This window comes from Microcaecilia unicolor, chromosome 2, assembly GCF_901765095.1.
Source record: "Microcaecilia unicolor chromosome 2, aMicUni1.1, whole genome shotgun sequence".
NCBI classification, from domain to species: domain Eukaryota; kingdom Metazoa; phylum Chordata; class Amphibia; order Gymnophiona; family Siphonopidae; genus Microcaecilia; species Microcaecilia unicolor.
The window spans coordinates 379,970,822-379,984,088 of NC_044032.1; the positions used below are offsets into that span (position 1 = coordinate 379,970,822).

Below are 13,267 nucleotides of genomic sequence, written 5' to 3' on the forward strand. Positions count from 1 at the left end.
GGGGCTTGTCTGCTCCACGTAAAAGGCCAATGCTCTCTTGCAGTCCAAGATGTGCAACTGACGCTCAGCAGGGCGGATATGAGGACAGGGAAAAAATGTTGGCAAGACAAATGACTGGTTCAGATGGAACTCCGACACCACCTTCGGCAAGAACTTATGGTGCGTGCGGAGGACTACTCTGTTGTGATGAAGCTTGAGATAAGGAGCATGCACTACCAAGGCTTGAAGCCCACTGACTCTACGAGCTGAAGTAACTGCCACCAAGAAAACGACCTTCCAGTCCAGATCAAGTACTTCAGATGGCAGGAATTCAGTGGCTCAAAAAGATGCTTCATCAGCTGGGTGAGAACGACGTTGAGATCCCATGACACTGGTGGAGGTTTGACAGGGGGCTTTAACAAAAGCAAACTTCTCATGAAGTGAACAACTAAAGGCTGTCCAGAGATAGGCTTACCTTCTATACGACAATGAAAAGCACTAATTGCACTAAGATGAACCCTTATGGAGTTGGTCTTGAGACCAGACTCTGACAAGTGTAGAAGGTATTCAAGTAGGGTCTGTGTAGGACAAGAGCAAGGATCTAGGGCCTTGCTATCACACCAGACGGCAAAATTCCTCCATTTGAAAAAATAACACCGCTTCGTGGAATCTTTCTACACTCTCAACATCCAGGCCGTGAGAACCAGAGACTGGAGGTTGGGATGCAGAAGCGCCCCCTCGTTCTGAGTTACGAGGGCTGGAAAACACTCCAATCTCCACGGTTCTTTGGAGGACAACTCCAGAAGAGGGAACCAAATCTGACGTGGCCAAAAAGGCGCAATCAGAATCATGGTTCCGCGGTTTTGCTTGAGTTTCAGCAAGGTCTTCCCCACCAGAGGTATGGGAGGATATGCATACAGAATGCCCATCCCCAATGAAGGAGAAAGGCATCCGACGCTAGTCTGTTGTGGGCCTGAAGTCTGGAACAGAACTGAGGGACCTTGTGATTGAGCTGAGTGGCGACAAGATCCACCAAGGGGGTGCCCCACTCTCGGAAGATCTTGCATACAATACCCATGTTGAGCATTATCCTGCTCAACCTGTCGGCCAGACTGTTGTTTACGCCTGCCAGATAAGTGGCTTGGAGAAACATGCTGTGACGACGAGCCCAAAGCCACATCTGGACGGCTTCCCGACACAGGGGGCGAGATCCGGTGCCCCCCTGCTTACTGATGTAGTACATAGCAACCTGATTGTCTGTCTGAATTTGGATGATTTGATTGGACAGCCGATCTCTGAAAGCCTTTAGAGCGTTCCAGATCGCTCGCAACTCGAGGAGATTGATCTGAAGACCTTTTTCCTGGAGGGACCAAACTCCCTGAGTGTGAAGTCCATCGACATGAGCTCCCCACCCCAAGAGGGCTGCGTCCGTGGTCAGCACTTTTTGTGGCTGAGGAATTTGAAAGGGACGTCCCAAGGTCAAATTGGATCGAATTGTCCACCACTGAAGGGAATTGTGAAAATCAGTGGACAGCTGGTTTGCATCCTCTAAATCCCCTGCAGCTTGATACCATTGGGAAGCTAGGGTCCATTGAGCTGATCTCATGTGAAGACAGAACATGGGTGTCACATGGACTGTGGAGGCCATATGGCCCAGAAGTCTCAACATCTGCCGAGCTGTGATCTGCTGAGACGCTCTGGCCATAGAAACTAGAGGCAGAAGATTGTCTGCTCTTGCCCCGGGGAGATAGGCACGAGCCGTCTGTGAGCCCAGCAGAGCTCCTATAAATTCGAGTTTCTGAACAGAGAAAAGATGGGACTTGGGATAATTGATTACAAACCCGAGTAGCTCCAGGAGTTGAATAGTCATCTGCATGGACTGTAGAGGTGTTCTTTACCAGCCAATCATTGAGATAAGGAAACACATGCACTCCCAGTCTGTGTAGCGACGCTGCAACTACTGCCAGGCATTTTGTAAAGACCCTGGGCGCAGACGCCAGACCAAAGGGCAGTACACAGTACTGGAAGTGCTGTGTCCCCAGACGGAATCAAAGATACTTCCTGTGAGCTGGAAGTATTGAGATGTGTGTATAAGCATCCTTTAAATCCAGAGAGCATAGCCAATCATCTTCCTGAATCATGGGAAGAAGGGTGCCCAGGGAAACCATCCTGAACTTTTCTCGGACTAGGAATTTGTTCAGGACCCTTAGGTCTAGGATGGGACGCATCCCCCCTGTTTTCTTTTGCACAAGAAGTGCCTGGAATAGAATCACAGCCCTTCTTGACCTGGTGGGACGGGCTCAACCACATTGGCGCTGAGAAGGGCGGAGAGTTCCTCTGCAGGTAACTGCCTGTGCTGGAAGCTGAAGGACTGAGCTCCCGGTGGGCAATTTGGAGGTCTGTAGATCAAATTGAGGGAGTATCCTAACCCACCAATCAGAGGTTATGAGAGGCCACCTCTGGTGAAAAAATTAACCTCCCTCCAACTGGTAAGTCGTCCGGCACAGACACCTTTATAGCGGCTATGTTCAGCTGGAGCCAGTCAAAAGCCCGTCCCTTGCTTTTGCTGGGGAGCCAGAGGGGCCTGCCTTGGCGCACGCTGTTGACAAGAACGAGCGCGTTGGGGAAGAGCCTGAGAAGGCTGTCGAGGAGGAGGATTGTACCTACGCTTGTTATAAGGATAGGGAGCATTCTTCCTTCCCCAGAAAAATCATCTACCTGATGAGGTAGTAGCAGAAGGTGCCTGGCAGGAGAGGTTGTCCATAGCGGTTTCCCGCTGCGTGATCTGATCAACCACTTGCTCGACTTTCTTACCAAAAATATTATCCCCAGCAAGGGACATCCGCAATCCGCTGCTGGACTCGATTGTCCAGGTCAGAGGCGCACAGCCATCAGAGTCTGTGCATCACTATACCTTGGGCAGCGATTCTGGATGCGAACGTCAAAAGTATCGTAAGCACGCCCCGAACAGGAATACAACACGCCTTCTGCTGTCTGACCACCTCCTGAAAAGGCCTGGCCTGCTCCGGAGGGAGCTTATCAACCAGGTCCACCAGTTGCTTCACCATGTTCCTCAAGTGGATGCTCGTGTAGAGCTGGTAAGATTGAATTTTGGCCGCGAGCATAGAGGCCTGATATGCCTTCCTCCCAAAAGAGTCCAGGGTTCTAGATTCGCTTCCCAGGGGTGCCGAGGCAAAGTATCTAGAACTCCTGGCTCTCTTGAGAGCGGAATCCACAACCATAGAGTCCTGAGGTAACTGCGACTTCATCAGCTCAGGTTCTCCGTGAATCTGATATTTGGACTCAGCTTTCTCGGGAATGGTGGGATTACTTAGTGGTTTCATCCAGTTCCGCATAAGGGTCTCATTGAGCACATTATGCAAAGGAACCGTGGATGACTCCTTAGGTGGCTTTTTAAGACTAAGACACAACTTACATGCGTCTGGGCAATGGTCGGGCCCAAGGCACTGAAGACACCACGCGTGGGGATCGGTACCTGAGTTCGACCAGTTGCACTGAGTACAATTCTTGAAGCCGCTGGGAGTCCTCGATGACATGGATGGAAAAATAGCGGCGGCGAAGTCAAAACTCTCGATTGTGCCAAAATAAAAGGGCACAAAAATGAGAAGCCGCAACGGAAACGAAAAGAAACAAACAGGCTAAACTAAGAAATAAAGGTTTGATTTTTTTTTTAACTTTTGAAGGAAACAGTAAAAGAAATACAAGAGGACAAAAAAGGGAGAGAATAACTCTCAAAACGAGGCTCTTTTTCACTGGGCCTGAGGAGAGATACAGACAACAGCAGCCACTCTCCACCGCAGAAAAAACTGGGCGGGAAGATGTGCGCTGGAAAGCTCTGGCAAAACTTTTGTCTATTTTTGCTGTGAAAAATTCCATTCCTGGGCCGCCATGGACGTCAACCCATCAGTGAGAACAAGCAGCCTGCTTGTCCTTGGAGAAAGGTAAATTGCCTTCAACTGCCAATGTGAAATGAACATCTTCATGAACTGCTGCTGTTCTCACCAAAACATATGTTTTCATTCTCTCACCTGTTCACTACCACACATTAATTTACTTGTGTTAGGAGTTGAACTATGCAGTGGCGCAGAACCCAGATCAATATCACACAGAGTACCTATTAATAAAGAAAACAATTAATGGGCATATCCTTCCCTTCAATTAAAAAAAAATCCATAACATAAAATATTAAAATATATAATACAAAGTGTTTACTGAATTATCTATTTTTGTATCTTTTCCCCAGTACTGTTTAATACCTTGACCTAGGCCTAGGTTGTCTTAAGCAGAACTTAAGCATTACCATACTGGGACAGTCTGAAGGTCCATCAAGCTCAGTATCCTGTTTCCACCAGTGGCCAATCCAGGTCACAAGTACATGGCAAGATCCCACACCAGTAAAACAGATTTTATGCTGCTTATCCAAGAAATAAGCAGTGAATTTTCCTAAGTCCATCTTAACAGCTTATGGACTTTTCTTTTAGGAAATTATCCAAACCTTTTTTAAACCCTGGTAAGTTTAATTACATCTTGTGAAGAAATATTTTTTACAGTTTGTTTTAAATTTACTATTTAGTAGCCTTATTGCATGTCTTCCAGTTCTAATACAGTGTTTCCCAAGTCCAGTTCTGGAGTACCCCTTGCCAGTTAGGTTTTCAGGATATCCACAATGAATATGCATGAAAGAGATAACGGAGGCAGTTTATGCAGACCAAGTTCCTAGTGGATATCCTGAAAACCAGGACTGGACATCGGAAACACTGTACTAGTATATTCAGAAAAACAAGCAATTCATGTCTATCCATTCCCCTCCACACAGTATTTTATAGACCTCTATCATATATCTCCCCTAAATTGCACACAGTATTTGAGGTGAGGTCACACCATGGAGTGATACAAAAGCATTCTCATTTTTGTTTTCCATTCCTTTCCTAATAATTCCTAAAATTCTATTTCCTTTTAGTCGCCGCTGCTGAGCAGAGGGTTTCAACGTATCAGAAATCACACCTAGAGCCTTTTCCTGGGCAATGACTCCTAATGTGGAGCCTTGTATCACATAGCTATAGTTTGGGTTCCTCTTTCCCATATGCATCACTTTGCACTTGCTTACATTAATCATCTGCCATTTGGATGCCCAGTCTCCCAGTCTCATAAGGTCCTCTTGAGATCTAAGAACTTTGAATAACTTTGTGTCATAAGCAAATTCAATTACCTAGTTACTGAAAAACAATAGTCTTTATTGATGAATTAAAAGCTCCTAGAAGTTCAACATAAAATGCCCAACATGGCCATGTTTCATCAGAATGACATCAGCTCGTCACTTACTGCCCCTGACGTAGCTTGTCATTCTAGCGAAACATGGCTTTGTCAGGCATTTTATGTTGAACCTCTGGGAGCTTTTAATTCATCATTAAAGACTGGATTGTTTTACAAGGTCTGCTTTTTGTTTTATCTTCCACATTGGATTCGGCAGACCATTTGCCTTGTTGTTTTCCGACTCCTGAACTGCTAGGCATCATGTCCTTCTCTCCTTGGACAGAAGTTTTAAGCTATCAAGATGGAGACATTGTTGACTTGGTCCCAGAACAGCCCTTCTTCAAAGATGAGGTACTAGAGGACTACATTAGCCACTAGGAGGAAGCAGTGAAATTAAGTAAGAACTCCATTAGGATGTACCTCCACTCCTCCATGCTTTTGGATTGTCGTCACTATAAAAGGATACCTAGAGGACTGCAAGCACCAAAAAATTTTGATAATGATGAGATCTTTTTGAAAAAGTGAGAATCTATTTTGAATAAGTGTTCATTAGATCTGATTATGTTACTGATTAAACTGCCAGACAGAAATGCAATGATGTGAAGGAAGAATTAGATAGCATTCCTTAAGACAAGCAATACCTGTTTTGAATTGCTATATGAAGATTACAAAGAGTGTGAATGTGTTCACTAAAGAAATGAAAGCTATGGAATTTGATAAGTTTAAAACAGATAAGCAGGATTACAAGGTTGACACAGTATATCCATAGCAGAAGAAAGGAAGAAGTGTATGTAGACTAGTACCACGTAACAACACTAAACAGATTGCCAGGCATGCTCGTCCTAGACCTGGGTTAATATGAGAGAAAAAAATGAATGCACAGTGCATCAGATGAGATGTCTGATCCCTATGCTTCACTTTACACAACTCCCCTAAGGACTAATACTCAGAAGCAGGTTTTTCAGATGAGCCAACTTTGGAAACAGAACAAAATACAAGAGTACAGTTAGGAGACGCAGAGGGACCAACACTACTTTCAGCAGAGAGGACAAGGGAGAGGAACATCAGCAAGGACCTACTACAACAGGCCAGACATTCACAAAAGATCAATAACAGACAGATATTAAACCCACTGTACAACATATCAGATAGAATATTAAATAATGTCAAGACAGATGTACTAACACCTGCCTACAATGCATTTAATTTAAGATTGGACTTGTATAAAGTCACTAGAAGATTGAAAAGTGTGGACTTTTTTGCCGCAAACACTGAAAGTGGTATAGACAGATTGATTGTCAGGAATTCCAGCAAATTGAACTCACCAGGGACTACTAATCCACTAATATAAACCTATGAGAAGTTGGTTTTGAAGGACAAGAAAATTAAAAAAAAAAAAAAATTACCACCACCAAATCACAGAATGGCTTGTATGAGACCATTCCAATGTTATTAAGCCAGCTGATAAAAGTGGAGCTGTGGTGGTCATAAATACAACAGACTACAAACAAGAGATTTTCAAACAACTTGAAGATAATGCTTTTTATTACAAACTCAGAGGTGACCCACTAAAGAGATCAAGACTGAGATCAGCTCTCATACCAAAATAGCTGAAGAAAGCGGATTTCTGACAACTCAAGAGCTTGAATGTCTACAAGTAAAAAATCCTGTCACACCATTATTTACATACTTCCAAAAATACATAAACCTTTAATGAATCCTCCAGGTAGACCAACTGTAGCAGCGATTTTGGATCAATTTTGAAACCCTTGTCCATGTTTGACAGATTTCTGAGCTGCCATGTGGTCCTCTCCACACACATTTGCAATAGCATTGACCAATCCACCTCTGAGGGCATGGCATTCGGTCAGTCTGTACTAAGGAACCTCTTTGCCTGATAATGGTCCAATGCACATTCCATCCACCCAAGACATCACCTTAAGTAACTGACTCACCAGAAAGTGTGCCTGCATCTCCCCTGCTTGTTTCTTGAGAAAGCAAAATTGCTTACCTGTAACAGAGGATCTTCACAGACAGAAAGGGAATGCAACCACACTATCCCGCCTGCCAACTCCCATTCTCTCTCATCTTGCCGGAAGTTTGAAAAAAACTGAGCAGGCAAGGGGAGCTACACTGTGTGAGGGAAGTCCCATGCATAACCAGTAAGCTAAAAGGCTTACTTTGCTAGAGGAGAGCACCAGCACACTGGATCCATCAAGAAACATCACCAGAAAATATGGCTGCATTCTCCTACTGTCAACAGAGAACACCCTATCACAGGTAAGCAACTTCACTTTCCAGTAAAGAATAGAGTAGAAGGAAATCACCACACCAAAAGAAAAAAATTAGGATGGGGAACAAGGAAGGAGAAAAGAGAAGGGAGGAAGCAAGAGGGAGCCAGCAGAGCGACCCATTAGCTGCTAAATCGAAAAAAGTTTAATGTTCACCATCCACAAACAAAAGAAACTCTATAATGTGCTGCTGGCATTCAAAGTTTTAAAAGCAACACATCGCCAGCCATATTACTGAATACAGGATACACAGGCCATTTCAAAGTGTCATAGATTACCTGAGTCTTTAAAATAGTCATCTATAAAATCCAGAGTTTTTTGACCTGGCTTTAGCTTTAGTTCCACCTGTGGTAATCTAACAAGGGTTAGAAAAGAGAGTGAAGTCATCTTGACATTCATGAGATTTAAACTTGAAGCAACATCTAGTACAATAGAAGTGGGTTAATATGCAGATTGGTCAGAATCGTTTTTAATTTAGGCTTTAAGAGTCGCATGCATATAAAACACTTTTCTAATTTTTTTTTTAATAATAAAAAGAGAAATTCCTAAGGTATCAACAACTATTGTTTTGGGAAAGAATAAACTCTCTTCATCAAGCACACTTTCTATTTTGTCTATTTTGTGTCTTATTATAGGGTTCTGGCACATCCCAACATACCCATTAAAAATATTCCCAACACATCTAACACATAGGAAGAAGCCAAAAAATGGTTTTCCAAATAGGAGTGGGGGAAGAGAATTTTTCACAATTATTTTTGTATTAACGTTGCCAAACATGGACAGGGAAGAAATCATTGAGTGTCACAACCAAATTTTACTCATCACTCAAATCTGATCAAAACTAAAGGCACAATAAAGTGGCACATCTTATCCATTGGAAACTCTGTAAACACTACAACATTGTTGTACGAGTAGAACATTGGAATCACAACCCTACGAATTATGAAGAAGAAAAAGGTAATTAGTCAGGACATTCCAATTCCCACTAATAAAAAGCTTAGTGCAAGAAAACCAAACACTGTAAAGGACTGAGAGGCAGATGCAGAAAGACATGCGGTAGAGACACATGCAGCCTCTACCACAAATTAGCTCCAAAATATACTGCAACAGTGTGGTAGGCAATGAGTATACAAATTACTGTTGCATTAAAAACACATAGAGGCATATTTTCAAAGCACTTAGCCTTCCAAAGTTCCATAGAAACCTGCTCAACTTTGGAAGGTTAAGTGCTTTGAAAATATGCCTCATAGTAATCCACAGTTCATTGCCAAAGTGTCCCCCTTCCAGTAAAGTTACTTGGTCTGCATCGACCCCTGATCCAGCCTCCCTCCACCCCCCACCATGGTAGCTTTTTGTATTAACCCCTTCCCTGGTAGACTCTCCTGACTCAATACCCTGCCTCACCAGTTAAAAAAAAATTCCCTGGCGTCTAAGTAACACCCCTCCTTTGATTTAAAAAAATGTCCCTGGTGCCCCTTTTCTAGCAGGCTGACCCAATTCAGTGCATCCCGGGATGCACCCCATGAGGTCAGGCATAACCGTTTTCAGATGATAGCTTAGAGGCATGAGCAAGTGGACATTTACTCCTGCCTCTTGAAAGTACACACTTGGGGGTGGAGGAGTTTGATCTGCTACCAGAGATAATTTTTTTTTAAGTTGGGGGTGGGCCTGTTAGACTACCAGGGATGCTGAGGGCCAATGCAGAAAGTGGAGGGCAGGGGCTCTTCTTACCTTTCTACGTCACCTTAGAACTGCATTGTGCTCACCCATACACAGCACACAACTCAGAAACTTAACTGCACTGCTGCAAATTAACATACATTTTAATATGTTGTACACTGATGTCTACCACACCACATATCATGGCTTACGAATAAGATTCATTGCCGAATGATAAGCACAAAACTAATCCACTAGAGACACTGCCCTCCAAGGAGCTACATTAAAAAAGTATGGAATTAAAAATAACTGCATTAAAACCTAACACTGATTTTGAAAGCAGTCTTATTACATCAGTACCAAGGAACAAGTACACCAGAACTTTCAGTTGTTGTAGGAAAATTATTTACCTTTCATCAAGAAAACAGTAGCGTGGGCGATAATCAGTTTTGAACTGACCCTGCAAAAGAGGATAGGGAAGAGGAGAAATCACAAGGAATATTAGTCACACTTTTTATTTTGATTAGTATCATAATCTGTGAGCGATAACTTTAGAAAGATGAGAACAAAGCAAGCCCCAACTAGGGCAGATGCAGAACGCTTCCTACATGGTTACCACAGGATAGAAGTGCAGAAACCCTTAAAGCAATTGCATTTCAAGGAATGCAAATATGCTGCATTTCATATCCTGCAGCATGCAAAATAAAAATTAAGAGAAAAAAAAAAAGAAAAATTACCTTGCCCATGCAACTACTGCAAGAAAATAATGCCAGGATCTGGGGCAGCATAGAAAGGTTGTTTGAGAGAAGTGGGTGTTTACTGGCATCCTCTCTCTCCCCCCAATCCAGCCACCCTGTCCCAGATACCTGGTTCTAGCCCTCCCCACCAACCAACCTCCCCAAAGTTCAAAAAAATTCCCCTGGTAGTCTAGTGGACCAACCTCTCCCTCCCCTGACCAAATTCTTTACGTTAAATAAAAAAATAAAATTAAATCTCTAGTGTCTACTGACAACCTCCTCCCCCCCCCCCCAATCACACAGTAACTTAAGAGGAGAAGCAGGAGCGATGCCCACTTGCACCTGCCTCTAGCGCCACCATCTTGGAAAATGGCAGCGCCCTGCATGGTGCATCGCTCCTGCCTCTCCTCTAAGATGGTGTGGGGTGCAACTAGACACCAGGTATTTATTTTTAAGGAAAGGGATTTGGGTTCAGGTGTGTTGTCTATTAGACTACCAGGGAAATATTTTAATTATGGCCGGGGGAGAAGGCAACTAGATTACCAGGGAAATCTTTAAATTGTGGGTGGGGGGCAGCCACTAGACTAGCAGGGATTGCTCAGGGGATGCTGACAGGGACTGATGCAGACTGCCACAACAATTTTTTTATGTCAACTCTGTGTCAGTGCATCAGCCAATCACAATAACAGAATTCAAAAATAAATGGAATAAACACAAAGGATTCCTATAGTTTCCGAGTTTATTTTTACTTTATGTACCACCTTAGGGAGGTCAGTCAAGGCAGTTTACAAACACAATCAATAATGGAGAGCAAAAAAGTACTACAATATGGATAGAAAGCCAAGAGGAGGAACAGGAAAGGCTACTGTCCAGAGAAGGAACAGGAAGACACTATCATTGCCCCTACCCCCAAAATGAATAAAGCAAAAAAAAAAAAAAACCAGCAGTGATCAGATGGTAAATCCAGTAACTGGGAATTAAGGCCACTGCCAGGCAGACTTTAAAGGCTGTGCCCAGATTATGCCTAGACATCTGGATGGGCTGGAGTGGGGTTTGATGGTAACTCCAGTAGTTGGGGAATTATGTCCAACTAGGAAACCTCTACAGTCTGTGCTCTGAAAACAGCAAGGCCAAATAAGATCAACAATATAGGTTATATTGCAACACATGCTATTAGTTTATCTTACTGGATAGACTAGATGGCCTGTACAGGTCTTTACCATTATCTAATACGTTAGTTAGGATGACATTTAGCAATGAGCACCGGACTATTGACACGGTTTTTGACACAGCAGTAACTTGCATGCTCATTGATAGGGCATCCCACAGCAATTTTATTGTTGTTGCTTTCTTCATTGCCTGCCCGCTCCCCCAGGCAGAGTAAGACACCAATGGAGGAGGAGGAGAGAGATGGGGTAAATAAATAGAACCCGCACCAGTGCCCGCCCACCAAAGTGCACCACCAAACAACATCCTGCATTCCTGCTAAAGACTCTCACCTTCCCAATCTTCAGTGGCATCTTGCGTCTATCACCACTCTGCTGCTGCAACCTAGATGCAAAGATACCAAGTCACACGGATTAGGCTGTACTCACGCCAAGCACCCCTCCTCACACTCATTCGGGGATCGGCCTCCCCTCAACACGATCTGTCATCTCTCCCTCTCCCTTCCACTCTCTTCGAAGTCCGCGATACAGCACTTCTCCCTCAAACACCGTCCCTCCCCGGTTAAATTCACACCTCAGTTCGCCCACTAACAATCCCACAGCTTTCCTTCTCCGACGCCACGTCCCCTATAATAAACACTACTACAAACAAGGAGGTTGGATAAAAACCTCCTTGAACATACACAACATACAACTTCTCCCCATCTAAATCCTCCCGCCTTCCTCCCAAAACAGGAAGTTACGTCAAAAGAGAGCCCGGCATATTCGAAAGTGGAGTCGGTTGACGCAAGGTTAGATTAAAAAAACAGGAACCGAAATGGCGTCAGAACGTCGAAGTCAATTAGGTTTATCTCCGTTTCCCCATCACCGCACAGCCGTCATCGACTTACACTCAAAACAATGCACGCAAACCTATAATCTGCTGCATCCACGCTGTCGATCTTTATTGTTGGTAACATTTGTATTTAATCTCACTTATATTTTCAAACACACCGGCTTGTGCAGTATACGGATGTACATAGAGGAAGTATAATAACGGAATCATTTGTCATAGGTAGAGTAGTAATTTGTTATAAATCGTAATCAGTGTGTCATTTGGAGGAGCTGGTTATAGGAATACCCTAGCATGTGTTATATTCGAGCAGAATGGTTTTTTTTTTCTCCTGGTAAGGGGCCACTAAAGCAGACACCATGTTATGAGAGTCAGATGCTCAACATTCAGTTTCTATCTATCTATTTATTTATTTATAACATATCCCACATGAAACATGAATTAGGTTGAAATATGGGAGCATTTAAAATCTTTTTATTTTTCCTGTGCCTAGATCAAAAGAAAAAGATGGCATGTGGGAATTTGCTCCTTTTATTTTGTGGATTGCATAGGGTTACCATATATGCCCTAAGAAAAAAAGAGGACATAAAATATCACCCCACTCCGCCCCCCCCCCCCTGTCACACCCCTGCCCCGCCCCCTGTCACATCCCCACCCCACCCCTGTCACTTTGCCCCCCCCCCCCCCACAAGAAAGACAGATTCCCCCTCCCCCCAAGTATATCCCCTCCCCAATTTTCCAGCCTCCCTCCATCCACATAATTTCATTCACTACCCCTCCCCTTCCCTCCTATACCTTATTGTAACCCCACTTCCAAGAGTGAAGGATTTACCTTAAGTACATAAGTAATGCCACACTGGGAAAAGACCAAGGGTCCATCGAGCCCAGCATCCTGTCCACGACAGCGGCCAATCCAGGCCTGGCAAGCTTCCCAAACATACAAACATTCTATACATGTTATTCCCGGAATTGTGGATTTTACCCAAGTCCATTTAGTAGCAGTTTATGGACTTGTCCTTTAGGAAACCATCTAACCCCTTTTTAAACTCTGCTAAGCTAACCACCTTCACCATGTTCTCCGGCAACGAATTCCAGAGTTTAATTACGCGTTGGGTGAAGAAAATGTTTCTCCGATTTGTTTTAAATTTACTACATTGTAGTTTCATCGCATGCCCCCTAGTCCTAGTACTTTTGGAAAGCATGAACAGACGCTTCACATCCACCTGTTCCACTCCACTCATTATTTTATATACCTCTATCATGTCTCCCCTCATCCGTCTCTTGTCCTAGCTGAACAGCCCTAGCCTCCTTAGTCTTTCTTCATGCCCC

General features: G+C 43.8%; 1 protein-coding gene across 2 annotated transcripts in view; it reads right to left on the reverse strand.

Moving 5' to 3' along the window:
* CENPC (centromere protein C) overlaps nt 1-11,812 on the reverse strand; it is a 247,457-nt gene extending 235,645 nt beyond the window's left edge. Inside the window, exons 1-5 of one of the 2 annotated variants that reach the window (XM_030190519.1) lie at nt 11,681-11,812; nt 11,440-11,491; nt 9,614-9,663; nt 7,823-7,899; nt 4,029-4,114 (exon numbers count right to left, since the gene is read on the reverse strand). In XM_030190519.1, coding sequence (XP_030046379.1) covers nt 4,029-4,114; nt 7,823-7,899; nt 9,614-9,663; nt 11,440-11,460 — 234 coding nt within the window. In that variant the 5' untranslated portion in view covers nt 11,461-11,491; nt 11,681-11,812. Of the gene's footprint in view, nt 1-4,028; nt 4,115-7,822; nt 7,900-9,613; nt 9,664-11,439 lie in introns of both variants that reach the window. The other variant, XM_030190518.1, reaches the window with a different exon arrangement.
* Nucleotides 11,813-13,267: the final 1,455 nt, after the last annotated feature.